Genomic DNA, 13,983 nt, shown 5'->3' with positions numbered 1-13,983 from the left:
GATTTTATAATACAGCTCACTTCTAGTCTGAATTTGTCTAGTTTAAACTTTAAGACATTAGACTATCCTTCTCTGCTATACTAAATAGTCCATTATATAAAATACTTATCCACCATCACTATAGAGATTTAGAGTACAATGAAATTACCCTTTAATTTTTGTTAGTGCTCTTTTGCTCTATGTTTTTAGTTTATCTGAGAAATGTTTTCTAACCCTTTAATCATTCTTGAGGCTCTTCTCTGACCCATCTCCAATTCATCAACATCCTTCTTGAATTGTGGGCATCAGAACTGATTCAGTATATTTAGAGTCTGGGAGATGGCATATAAATTTTCCAAATTAAGATATTTACACTAACATTTTCAGCCTTGTTTTCCTTCCATCCCCTCAGCCAGGGTAATACCACCACCACGAAGCCTAGCACACCCTCACTGTTGCATCTTCAGATACGTCAAGCCAGTGTTTTATAGTGTTTCAGGACAATAAACAGGGTGGTACCAGTATGACACTGCCTCCCTTAGCATTACATGGAGAATGACTGGTGTTATTGTCTGGTGTAGGATGGAGAATAGACTCAAACCAGAGTCCCAGGGAACTGTTGGTTTGCCTGCAAGTAGGTGTAGCACTGCTTAAGAAAAGGACTCTTCCAATGAAAGATGGAAGCCCAGAAGAAAAACATCTCATTACAGCAAATTACAGCAAAGGACTGGCAGTGCAATGTTATTTCTCTCTATACTTTGCAATGCCAGCATACCTCAAAGGGCCTTAATGATTGATTTAGGGGTGGCTGAATGGATCAGTCTGTCTAGTCAGTTTTCAGATTCTAAGGCTGTGTCTACACTATGAGATAAAATCAAATTTAAAGGACTTAGCTCGATATTAAAGTGTCACTCTCTTCCCTGTAAACATCATTAGCTCCATTTATTGAGCCCTAATACCAATCACAAAATGTCAATATTATGGAACAGGTATAGCATCAATTTTGAATTTCAAATTTCAAACACTGGCTAGTGTGGAAGTGCCCTGTCCTTAATTCGAATTTATTGGCCTCTAGAAGTGTCCTGCATGTATTCCACAAAGCTACATGGCGACCCTCCATGTACGGCTGCTTCCTTCGCCACTGCTGTCCATCCAGGTGTGCAGGAAGTCTGCAAATTTTTGATTAAATTAGAATTTGAATTCAGCAGTGCCCAGACCTGCAAATATAAAGAGCACACATCATGAAAACATCCCTTTGCCCACTGCATCGCATTGGTAGCAATTGCGTTGGTACCATCTCCTGCAATCATGAGCACTCAGGGTAGCGATCTGCCTAGTACTTTCCAGGCTCACAAGAGAGCCCCAGGGTAGACCCCCCCCAGGAGATTCTGCATCTTCTTGCGATTTGGGGAGACCAATCAGTTGTGAAGAGACTTTGGGTGGCCAAGAGAAACGCAGCACTCTATGATCAGATGTGGTGCAAGATGACGGCCAAAGGTTACTCCCACAACTCAATGCAATGCTGGGTGAAGGTGAAAGAACTCTGTCAGGCCTATCAAAAAATCCAGGAAGCCAACCAGTGGTCAGGAGCAACTCCACAGACCTGCCGCTATTATGAACAGTTGCACATGCTTATGGGGAGCAACCCCACCACAGAGCCCAGTCTTAATTATGACACTTCTGGAGGCCCTGGTCTGGCATTCAGGGTGAGCCGAGAGGAGCTGGGTACCCCGGAGGAAGAGGCCAATGGAAGGGAGGAAGGCAGACGTGAGCAGGAGAAAGGACCCTACCAACACTGAAATCCCTTTATTCCTGTGACCTCAGAGGGCAGAATCTGGATGAACTGTTCAAGCAGGATCTGCTTGGCTACCTACACCCGCATCTTTGTTTCGGCTTCAGCCACATCCAGCAGGCCTTTGGCAGCTTCTGGGTGATGAGGTGGGGTCAGGCTCCAGGGGGGTATGCTTCCCCACAAAAGTGTTGGCGGAAAGTCTCTTCTGAGATATCCAGGGCATCCAGGATTGCTGCCTTGACCTGGGCACAGTCCTGAGCGGCCACAGCATCTAGAGCCCAGTATGCGGTCTGGCGACCCCCGTCAAGTGTGGTGCCAAAATGGCCACTCCCTGCCCTCAGGCCCACTGGGCTATGGTGGCTACCCGCTCAAACATCTCCAGGAATGACTCTGGGCCATCCTCTAATCCCATCTTTGCAAGCTTGACTGGCGCCAGCACAGGTGCTTGTGGCTCATCTGGGGTTCTGGGTCATAGCAGGGGAGTCACCTGCTGCATCTGCTGTTGCTGGTGGGTTGCTAACTCCCCAGTTAGCAGCTGCTGCTGCTGCTGTTGCTGCTTCTGGCTGGCATATTGCTCCAGCATCCATTTCAGCAGGGGCTCCATTGTGCTTCAGTTGTTTGCACTTGCGGGGTCTATGGCTGTCACAGTAGAATGGCCCTTCAGCAGTAGGATGGCCCTTCACATTCTCCATCACGTGTACACTGTTCCCGCTGATGGCAGGGTGGCCTAGTGGCTAGGCCCCTTGCAGAGCCTAGAGGCCTAAGGTGCAGGTCTTCAGCTCACACCCTAGAGGCTGTAGTATTAGTCTGGAGTGTGGCCCTAAGAGTCCAGTTTCCCCTCTTAAGTGGAGGGTTCTCTGTGATTCTCCCCCTTTTGCCTGGGTGAGGCAAAATGAAGAGAAAATGCCACAGGAAATGGCACAGGCTCAAGTTTATTTTTGTAGTGTTACTGCGTGCTCTGAATTCTGGGACAGTGGTTTGCATTCTGGGATTCTGACATGGAACACCCAGAAGCAACCAGGGCTAAGGCACTGTGGGATAGGTATCCATACTCTTGAACTTGCATAGAGCAACGGGGACAAGGAAACTCCACACAGAAAAACAGTGGGTCAAATTTTAAGAAGCTTTGTGGACACTTAATTCGAATTCATAAGAACATCATTAAAAATCAAATTTATCTCATAGTGTAGATGTGCCCTAAGTATGCCAAGGTTTAAAGTGATTCCACTTCTGAGGGTAATCTATGCAATGAAGATGCCCCCTGCTAAGGACTGGACTAAGACAACCAATTCCTTTTGGTTAGGACACCAAAGAGCTGCCAAGCAAAATTTATTTTCCAATCATACAAACACAGCTGAGACTAAATGTTCTAAACTACAAACAGAAAGTGTCTTGAAGTGTTAGTGTTCTGGACAAATGTAAATATTTACAGAATATAAAGTTAATATTTCATTATTAATATTTACTATATTTGAGAGAAGCAAGACTTGCCAATGCAATATATATGGTTATTGAGAAATCCCCTTCCATATCCAATTTATTAAAGTGGGCAGAGAAATTTTCATACAGATGCTAACAGAACATGTTTAGCATTCAGTAGCAGAATGAAGGGCAATAAACTACAAGGAAGTTGTCTTATTTCACACAGACTTCCAGAGCAGAATTGAGCCAGCAAGCTTGAACCAAAAAAGAGGCAACAAAACACAGCAAACATAACATAAGAGTGTGGGGAGAAAGGACAAATCACAGCATGATCAGAAATCAGTCATGTGACCTAAGCACAGTATGTGGAAGATTTATTAAAAGCAAGGTGTTAACTTCACCACCATTTTAGTGTTTACCTGACAAAGCACTTTTCTGACCTAAAACTTCAAATTCTCAACAAGATGAATTTTGGAACCATACCATAAATTATTTATCTGCACCACTGACTGTCATCTGTACACTCTCCATTACATCCAATCGGATTACGCATATAGTAAAAACAGACATGTGTAAGTGCTTGAAGGAATGATCTCTGATTGCTCTCCACCAGGTTTTTTCTTTACATTTCAGCCCACGAACCAGCTTTAAAAGCAACCTTTCTAAAAAAATAAAGCCACAAAATTATTTCTTCAAAGTTCGGAAAATGGAATTTCCCTGTTTCTGGTGTAAGTGCAGAATGAGAAATATTCTGCACCATTCCCTAAAAATTAAAAAAATAGTGATTTTATACTTAAATATATATAAAAAATGCTATATATAGATATCTCTGAAGTAAGTTTTATGAGAGATTTGAACAAGAGATGTGAAAGTAAAAGACTGATATATAAATTCTAAAATTCTCTAAAACTGTTTTCAGTGAAATATGAGACATTGGCAGACTACCTATGGAGTAGAGTGGCATCAGTGAAATGTAGCTCTGATTGGAGTGATTTGTATATCTAGGAGGTGGCAGAAGCCCCATACAAGTTCATATCAATACAATCTGTATACCCACCATCATACTTTCCCATATCAGACTTCTCCTTTCACATTAGGCTACACTTCAGAACTCGTGGTTTTATGTACCAGAACGTTGTGAGGACCTGAGATACCTGGAGTTTATACTGGAGTTCAGGCAGTGGACTCCAATGTAATTTCCTTAGCCACTGATCTGCCTGATAGCGTTGCTCGGATATCTGGCTGAACGACACGAGGCAGCAGCAAAACAATACCATGAATAAATGCCTACTCTTGGTCTTCTCTGTATCTAAGCGGTGGCTGAAATTCAGCTATGAAGAATGTATGAATCAGATTCTTTTTGTGCAGTGCTTAATTTATAATGCAAGTGCTGCTGGGGCTCAAGCAATTTTTTTTTTTTAATATTCATAATTCATGCAATAAACCAGAGGCGCCAGGGCATTGAACTACCAAGTATCAGCCCTGACAAAGTCTGGCACAAATTAAGAATTGCTTGTATGCTCTCTCAGGTAAAATTTCCACAAGACTTCAGAATGAATTTTGCATAGACAAAAATTGGTTGGAAATGTGTCTAAAAATACTACTTTTTACGTAAACCTAAGTGGATTGCTTTTAATATTTAAAAGTTCTGCTTGGCTGAACTCTAATCTATACTGCTTTATTCTAGATAAATCTACATTCGTTTAATTTTTAAAAGAAAAAAATCTTCACTCACATGATTCCTCTTGCTTTCTCCATCTTTTACAGATGTAATAACGGTCTCAGAATAGATTGCTGATACCGTTTTGTTATCTGTAACCTAAGAAGGCAAAACAGGAACAATAAATTAGATAAATACAGATGTCATTTTAGTCCTTTTATATTTAATCCATTTAATCACATTTATTTTTCATTTCCTGGCACTGGAATACTAACTGCAGCTGGAAAAAGTAGATAAGGAATCAAAACATCCTAGTAAAGAAGCTGATCTATCAGTCCTTGAGTAGCGATTGCTTTTTTACATTTCACATTAAGCATCATGTCTGTATTCTATATTAAACAGGCATTACTATGCAGTTTCAAGTCCCTACAGCAATGAAACAAAAATTTGTGCCACACAAACATTTTCTACTTCTCCACCTTTGGCTAATTATACAAGAAAACCAGACACAGTACAAAAAGTGTATAGATTAAACTCTAGATTCTCTTAAAATTTTCATAATGGGACAAGTTCTTTCAGTCTGCAAAGGCAGTCTACAGCAAGGGTAAACAGTTACATGCATTGTTTCATACCTTATCAATTTCCTGGTGGGTATGAATGGTTTTATTACCAATTTTGGTCTCTGTATTGGATTCATTATGGTAGCTGGGAAGTAAGTTTTCAAAGACAACTTCTGATGGGTTTTTTATCCCTTCTTCCTCAGCCTCCATCTAGCAAATATAAAAAATGAGTGAGCAATACATTTTGCTTAAGACTACAAACCACCAATGATAAAACATTAAAATACACCAAGCAATACCCTATCAGACCCTGAACAGCGACACATTTATTGCTTCAATTTCTACTGTATAAAAATGCTTCCTCAGCTATCCACTGAATTTTTCCACGTTGTTTTTGTTTGTTTTAATACAAAAGATACCAGAGCATGATACCAGAGCACCGAACTCCTGAGCTGTACTCTTTGAAGTAGGAGAACAAGTCAGCCTCTCTGTAGCTTGAATGTCAGGAGGGTAAGTGGGTGCTGCAGAACCTCTTAACACCCACCTTTGGCTGAAAACAAGTTAACATTTATTCAGTAACTGGCCCATCTACTTTTCCCTGATAAACACTCACACCTGAGGAAGAACAGGAAAAAGCTTTTGTAAGGACAAAGAGCCTCCTTCAAAACCAATGAAGTCAAAAGACAGACTTCAGATCAGGACCTGCATTTATTAGTAGGCATCCTTCAGTCTACATAGACTATGGATCGCGCCTTTCGTAGTCCTATTTGGGATCATCATTTGCAGCGTCGACTGTGACTGTGAAGACCCACATGAGAGTGACAGTCCTTGCTGCATCTGTTGCTTGTATAATGGGTGTCTGGCAGGTCCTTAGTATGCTTTCTCTGGGCTCGTTTCTCCTCTGCTAGCTGTCTGATCCTCATCACACCCTTCTGAAGGCCCTTGTGTAGTTCCTGCCTCCATCTGCTGCGATCATCTGCCAGCTCCTCCCAGCTGTCCGGCTCGATGTCTAACTCCCTGAGGTCCCTCTTGCAAACATCTTTGTAGCGCAACTGGGGGAGTCCGGGAGGTCTTTTGCCAGAGGCTAGCTCTCCATACAGGATGCCTTTTGGGATCCTTCCATCATTCATCCTGTGGACGTGGCCAAGCTAGCGGAGCCGCCGCTGCCTGAGGAGGGTGTGCATGGTTGGGATTCCAGCTTGCTCAAGGACAGCGGTGTTGGACACTCTGTCCTTCCATGATATTCCAAGAATGCGCCTGAGGCAGCGCAAGTGGAAGACGTTCAGCCACTTTTCTTGGCGGGCGTACAGGGTCCAAGACTCGCTGCTGTAAAGGAGGGTGCTGAGGATGCAGGCTCTGTAGACTTGCATTTTGGTGTGGGTGTACAACTTGATGTTATTCCACACTCTCTTGCTGAGTCTGGACAGAGTTGTGGCTGCTTTTCCGACCCTCCTATTTAGCTCAGTCTCCAATGACAGAGTGTCAGTGATGGTGGACCCAAGGTAAATGAACTCGTGGAAGACCTCTAATGTATAGTTGTCAATGCTGATTGATGGAGGTTCAGCAATGTTCTGAGCAAGTACATTGGTCTTATTTAGGCTGATGGAAAGCCCGAAGTCCTTGCATGCTTTGGAGAACTGATCCAGCAGTTTCTGAAGCTGGTCTTCTGTGTGTGACACTACAGCAGTGTCATCTGCAATCAGCATCTCTCTGATGAGGACTTCCTGCACCTTAGATTTAGCTTTCAGCCTTGCAAGATTGAACAGTTTCCCATCAGATCTTGTGTGCAAAAAGAAGCCCTCTGTTGAAGATACAAAGGCGTGCTTCAGGAGGAGTGTGAAGAAGATCCCGAACAATGTTGGAGCAAGGACGCATCCTTGTTTGATGCCGCTCCTGATGCTGAAAACATCCAATAATGTGCCGTCATATTGGATGGTTCCTCTCGTGTCTTCGTGGAAAGACTGAATCATCCTGAGTAACCGTGGTGGACACTTTATCTTGTGGAGCAGTTCGAACAGTCCACCCCTGCTGACCAAGCCAAAGGCCTGGGTCAGGTCAATGAAGGCAATATAGAGCGGCTTCCTCTGCTCCCTGCATTTCTCCTGCAGCTGCCTCAGAGAGAAGACCATGTCAATGGTAGATCTCTCTGTGTGGAATCTGCACTGTGATTCGGGATACACCCTCTCAGCAATCTTCTGGAGTCTGCTGAAGATGACGCGAGCGAACAGTTTACCAGTGATGCTTAGGAGGGAGATTCCACGGTAATTGTTGCAGTTGCTTCTGTCTCCTTTGTTCTTGTACAAGGTTACAATGTTTGCGTCGCACATATCCTGTGGAACTTCTCCCTCTCTCCAGCACAGGCACAGTAGCTCATGTAGGAGTTCCAGGAGGGTGTCCGTGGCACGCTTGATTACCTCTGGTGGTATACCATCCTGGCCAGGGGCCTTTCCCACTGCAATGTTGTCAATGGCTTTCTTCAGTTCATCCACAATTGGTTCCTGATCCAGTTTGTCCATTACTGGTAAGAGTTCGATGGCACTGAGGACTGTATCAACCACAATGTTCTCACGTGAGTACAGCTTGGAGTAGTGCTCGACCCAGCGCTCCATCTGTTTGGCTTTGTCAGTGATGACTTCACCAGATTTGGATTTCAGAGGTGCCATCTTGTTCTGGGTGGGTCCTGATGCCTTCCTCATACCCTCGTACATTCCCCTGAGATTACCAGAGTCAGCACTGGTCTGGATGCTGCTGCATAGCTCGAGCCAGTAGCTGTTGGCACAGCGCCTGGTGTCTGCTGTACTGTTTTTCCGGCTGCTCTGAGTGCAGGACCGGCGCAAGTTTGAAGTATGACCTGAAGGAGTCTTTCTGATTCACCCATGACTAATTCCACCATTTGTAGAAGGGTGTTTCTGATGGCAAAGCCAACACCATGCTCCCTGGGTTCTTCTTGGCCTTTACCCTGCCAGAAAAAGGTGTAGTCCTTTTCTTTTAGAGATCCCGAATCTGCGAGTCACGTCTCTTGCAGAGCAGCAATGTCAACTTGGAGCCTCTTCAGTTCCTCATTGATGACAGCAGTCTTTCAGGTGTCGCTGATGTCCTGAAGATCTTCAGTCAAACCGGTCAGCATGGTCCACACATTCCAGCAAGAAAGCTCAATACTTTGATGGTTTCCTTTTCTTGTTGATTTTCTTATTGGTTTGCCTGGTGATCAAATTTCAGTCACTTGTCAGGTTTGGGAACCTTAAGCCTCATGAACCCAGTGAGGCAGGTGAACTGTGGCAGGACAGTAGCCTACTGGCTGGGGGTTGTCCAGTTTGAGGCGGGTGGTGACTGTCCAGTGAGATTCGATGATCTCTCCCACTGTCGAAGGCAACCCTGGCGCTCGTTCTCTATGCCAATCGAGCAAGAGCTTATAACTGGTATCTGTTACCTCCCGTGTTGGTTCAATGCTGTTAAGTGATGCTGGAGTACCTCTCCAGGCACAAGCCTGGGCAATTATTTTTTTTTTTTGCATTTCTCATCAATAGGCAGAATTCCCATTGCAGAGGTGAGCCTAAGTGAGTTGTATGGACACAACTGGAAATGAGGATGACAAACATGAATGAGTAAATTGCCCAAATGGTGGGAAAGGAAGATTATTTCTGCAGCAGCATTTGGTTTGGTTTTATGATGTGCTTATTGTTACAGTATCTGGCCATGTCTACACTACAGTGATCTTTCAGAAAATATTCTTTCGGAAGAGCACATCCACACACAAAGAAGGCAGATCAAAAGAACGATTTGCTCTTTTGGGAGACAAGCATCCACACAGTCCCTCCTCTTTCGAAAGAATGGGCCAAATATTGAAAAATCTGGCACCATGAGGACCATGCTTTCAAATTAAGGGCCCCCAGAGCATCTACACACACTTTTTTCTGAAAGAATCTTTTGGAAAAAGGGGCTTTTCCTCATTTGGGAGAGGAAGAGGGCCTCCAGAAGAAACGCCACTTTCTTTCAAAAGAATGCCTTTTGGGTGTGAATACTCTGCTTGTTCTTTTACCAGAAAACATACTCATGCTCAAAGTAGTAAGAACAAATGTGTAGAGAAAGAAGTCAGCATGGTGCCTGGATTTTAAGCACTCACTAGCATGAAAACAGGAGCAGAGGAAGCATATCTGAAGGGTAAGTAGAACTTAAAATCCAAAGAGAAAAGAGCAATTTTAGCAGACAGGAGGCATCTAATAGCTACAGAGAAGTCCAATATTAATAAAGAAGTTACAAATATAACATCAAGATGTTAGTTATCTGGCTATTTTGACCCATGGCTCTGAAAATAGAGGCTTTTTATAAATATATTAGAAACAAGAGGAAGACCAGGGACAGGGTAGGGCCATTGCTCAGTGAGGAGGGAGAAACAGTAACAGGGAATTTGGAAATGGCAGAAATGCTTAATGACTTCTTTGTTTCGGTCTTCATTGACAAGTCTGATGAAGGAATGCCCAACATAGTGAATGCTAGTGGGAAAGGGGTAGGGTTAGAAGTTGAAATAAAAAAAGAACAAGTTAAAAATCACTTAGGAAAATTAGATGTCTGCAAGTCACCAGGACCTGATGAAATGCATCCTAGAATACTCAAGGAGCTGATAGAGAAGATATCTGAGCCTTTATCTATCATCTTCGGAAAATCATGGGAGACAGGAGAGATTCCAGAAGACTGGAAAAGGGCAAATATAGTGCCCATCTATAAAAAGGGGAATAAGAATAACCCAGGAAACTACAGGCCAGTCAGCTTAACTTCAATGCCAAGGAAGATAATGGAGCAGGTAATTAAAGAAATCATCTGCAAGCACTTGGAAGGTGGTAAGGTGATAGGGAACAGCCAGCATGGATCTGTAAAGAACAAATCATGTCAAACTAATCTGATAGCTTTCTTTGATAGGATAACAAGCCTTGTGGACAGGGGAGAAGCGGTAGATGTGGTATACCTAGACTTTAGTAAAGCATTTTATATGGTCTCGCATGATATTCTTATAAAAAAACGAGGCAAATACAATTTAGATGAGGCTCCTATAAGGTGGGTGCATAACTGGCTGGATAACCGTACTTAGAGAGTAGTTCTTAATGGTTCTCAATCCTGCTAGAAAAGTACAAGTGGGGTTCCACAGGGGTTTGTTTTAGGACCGGTTCTGTTCAACATCTTCATCAATGATTTAGATATTGGCATAGAAAGTACGCTTATTATGTTTGCAGATGATACCAAGCTGGGAGGGGTTGCAACCGCTTTGGAGGATAGGGTCATAAGTCAAAATGATCTGGATAAATTGGAGAAATGGTCTGAGGTAAACAGGATGAAGTTTAATACGGACAAATGCAAAGTGCTCCACTTGGGAAGGAACAATCAGTTTCACACATACAGAATGGGGGAGAGACTGTCTAGGAATGACTAAAACAGAAAGGGATCTAGGGGTAATAGTGGACCACAAGCTAAATATGAGTCAACAGTGTGATGCTGTTGCAAAAAAAGCAAATATGATTCTGGGATGCATTAACAGGTGTGCTGTGAACAAGACATGAGAAGTCATTCTTCCGCTCTACTCTGCGCTGGTTAGTCCTCAGTTGGAGTATTGTGTCCAGTTCTGGGAAGCACAGTTCAAGAAAGATGTGAAGAAATTAGAGAGGGTCCAGAAAAGAGCAACAAGAATGATTAAAGGTCTAGAGAATGTGACCTATGAAGAAAGGCTGAAAGAATTGGGCTTGCTTAGTTTGGAAAAGAGAAGATTGAGGGGAGACATGATAGCAGTTTTCAGGTACCTAAAAGGGTGTCATAAGGAAGAAGGAGAAAACTTGTTCTTCTTGGCCTCTGAGGATAGAACAAGAGGCAATGGACTTAAACTGCAGCAAGGGAGGCTTAGGCAGGACATTAGGAAAATGTTCCTAACTGTCAGGGTGGTAAAACAGTGGAATAAATTGCCAAGGGAGGTTGTGGAATCTCCATCGCTGGCGATATTTAAGAACAGGTTAGATAGATGTCTATCAGGGATGGTCTAGAGAGTACTTGGTCCTGCCACTGGGGCAGAGGGCTGGACTCGATTGCCTCTCGAGATCCCTTCCAGTCCTAGTGTTCTATGATTGGGTCTTTCACATGTTCAGTGTTTTGCCATTAGATCTGGCAGGCTTTTTCCCTTTTAAATTAACTAGATCCTCTCTGGAGGAAGATGCACCAGGCTCCAACAGCGGCAGGAAGAAGGGAATGAGTCTACATTAAGCCCAGTGGTGCCCCAAGTTTTCAGGTGCCCTATGCAACAGTGTATTCTCTGTATGGATAAGGAAGGCCTTGCCCCACACAAAACTGCTACCGTAGATAAAGCCTTAAATAAAATTTCTTCCCACAGAACTACAGGCTTAAGCACCGAACGCTCAAATTTAAGGGCCTCATGCAGCAGGCAAGTAAGTCTCTCCCATAGAGAGCACCTTCTGAATCCCTGGTTTTAAACGGGAACCCGTGAGTTTGACAAATAATGTCTTCGGGGACGTGGGGGTAAAAAACCTTTGGGAATTTTTAATTAAAACTACAGCCAGATAAATGCAGCGGCCTGGCATGAACGCTCTGGTGCACCACACGCACATGCCTGCAAGGTCTGGCAGCACAAAGAGGGTCTTCGAGGCCATTAGGCCAGGGATGCTGAACAAGCCAACAACCGCCCGTCTTTCAGCGATACCAGCTTCTCACCCCACTGAGGGGCAGCAGCAGGATGCACAAGTAAGTTAGCAGACAGAGTCTGCAACCTGCCGAGCGGTAAAGGGCCTCTCCGAACTCCGGAGACAGAGAGGAAGGGTCTGGCCACACACGCGGCGGCTGCTTCCCCAGGCCCCCTGAACGCCCCGCAGCCGCCCCGCCCCGCCTCGCCTCGCCTCCCTCCCCTACCGGCGCCCGCCACGGAACTGTCTCGGCAGACGGGGGGAGCCGCAGGCACCAAGCCCCGCCCCGCGCGTTGGGACCGGGCATACGGGGGTCCCTCACCTCCTTGACTGCGTCCCGCAGCTTGTGCTGCGTGTCCTCCATCAGCGCCTCCACCTCGCGGAACATCTCGTTCAGACTGGCCTCCTCCCGCCGCCAGCCCGGCTGCCGCCCCCGACCCGCCGCCGGGGCTGCGCCAGCCGCCCCCAGCAGCGAGGGCGGCAGCAGCAGCAGCAGCAGCAGCAGCATCCTCCGCCCCGCGCGGTGGCCGAACCTCGACAGCGGCGGCCGCCTAGGGAAGGAGAACACAAGCGGCCCGAGGAGAGCCTCGCCCGTCTCCCGCGGCCTGGCTCACTCCCCTGCGAGCGGAGCGGAGCGGAGCGGAGCGGGGCGATGCGCAGAGCAGCAGCCGGCCGGGCGATCTCGGGCCAGCGCCGCGCCGCGCCTCGCCCCCCGCCTCGCCGCAGCAGCAGCCGCCGCCGCCTCCTAGCGATTGGCTGCAGGCGCCGAAGCCAGCGGGAGCTGAAGGCGGGGTGGGAGGGGCCTTGTGCCCGCCTCTTCTGCGCGCTGCGGCGGGGGAGGCACTCGGTGCCGCCTCTCTACGGAGTCTGACGGGCTGAGCTAGTGTAAGTGCGGGGCGCGGCGGGGCAGGGGGGCTATGTGCCCCGCCCAGCCGCGCCCCTCGGCGGCAGTTCGGCTGAAGTTCCCCCAGAGCCCCGCTGGGGTGCGGAAAGTGTGAGCGAGGGACGCGCGTCCCACAACCCCCTCCTGAGGGGAGGGATTGGCCGCAGACACCCACGAGCGCTAAAATGTGCAGGCGCCGTCCTGCTCAGACCTGTGTCCCTTTGCACAAAATGGAGCCTGCGGCATGCACTGGTCCCACCCTGCCTAGAAAGGTTGGAGAGTAGCAACAGATGGCAGCTCCCTCCCTGCAGCAAACTATAGACTTCCTGGTTGCTTACCGTTGGCAATGTGTGTGGAGCTGTACGAGAGAAAAATAAAGGCAAGTTACCTGCTGTGGGGCTATTTGCAGTGCCTAAAGCTGAGCACAAATGTAAATCTTCCGAGGTTTTTGGGTCCCTGAAAGACAGGATGCGCTGGAACAGCGTTTCTTAAACTTTTTGAGACTACAGAATATCAAACAATATTTTTATTTGGATCAGAGAGGTAGCCCTGTTGGCCTGTAGCTTCAAGAACAACAAGCAGGCTTGTGGCACCTTATAGACTTACAGATAACAGGTGTTATTTGGAACACCGATGAACATTTTCATCAAAAAATAAAAAAATCAGCAACATATACAGCAAAAACAAAATGAAGTAATTAAGTATCGTAGCAATGAAGAAGTAACTGGTTTTAATAACAGAAAATACAGCCCATCAGCATATGATATCAAAAACGTGTCAGTTGCTTTCAGTACACCTGCAGGTCATTCGCGGAACACCTGTGCTCTGTGGAACATAGTTTAAGAAACTGTGCTAGGAGACCCGAGGAAGGAATCATTTAAACTTACTTTAACTTAACTTAAACCTGTGAACCCCAAGTGGGGCATAGGTCATCCACAAGGCTCTTCCACCTAGATTTATCTTGGGCAATGGCTTCAATCTGGCCCCATGAATAGCCCAGTTCTTGTGCT

General features: G+C 45.8%; 1 protein-coding gene across 2 annotated transcripts in view; it reads right to left on the bottom strand.

The window, feature by feature from the left end:
* Positions 1-12,942, bottom strand: part of DKK3 (dickkopf Wnt signaling pathway inhibitor 3) — a 105,924-nt gene extending 92,982 nt beyond the window's left edge. The window contains exons 1-3 of one of the 2 annotated variants that reach the window (XM_074998912.1): positions 12,413-12,942; positions 5,486-5,623; positions 4,929-5,012 (exon numbers count right to left, since the gene is read on the bottom strand). In XM_074998912.1, the coding sequence (XP_074855013.1) occupies positions 4,929-5,012; positions 5,486-5,623; positions 12,413-12,598 (408 nt within the window). In that variant the 5' untranslated portion in view covers positions 12,599-12,942. The remainder of the gene's footprint in view (positions 1-4,928; positions 5,013-5,485; positions 5,624-12,412) is intronic. The other variant, XM_074998913.1, reaches the window with a different exon arrangement.
* Positions 12,943-13,983: the final 1,041 nt, after the last annotated feature.

The sequence above is a fragment of the Carettochelys insculpta genome, chromosome 6, assembly GCF_033958435.1.
Source record: "Carettochelys insculpta isolate YL-2023 chromosome 6, ASM3395843v1, whole genome shotgun sequence".
Classification (NCBI taxonomy): Eukaryota; Metazoa; Chordata; order Testudines; family Carettochelyidae; genus Carettochelys; species Carettochelys insculpta.
Note: the sequence above shows the minus strand (reverse complement) of the source record. Positions and strands in the feature narration are given on the sequence as shown.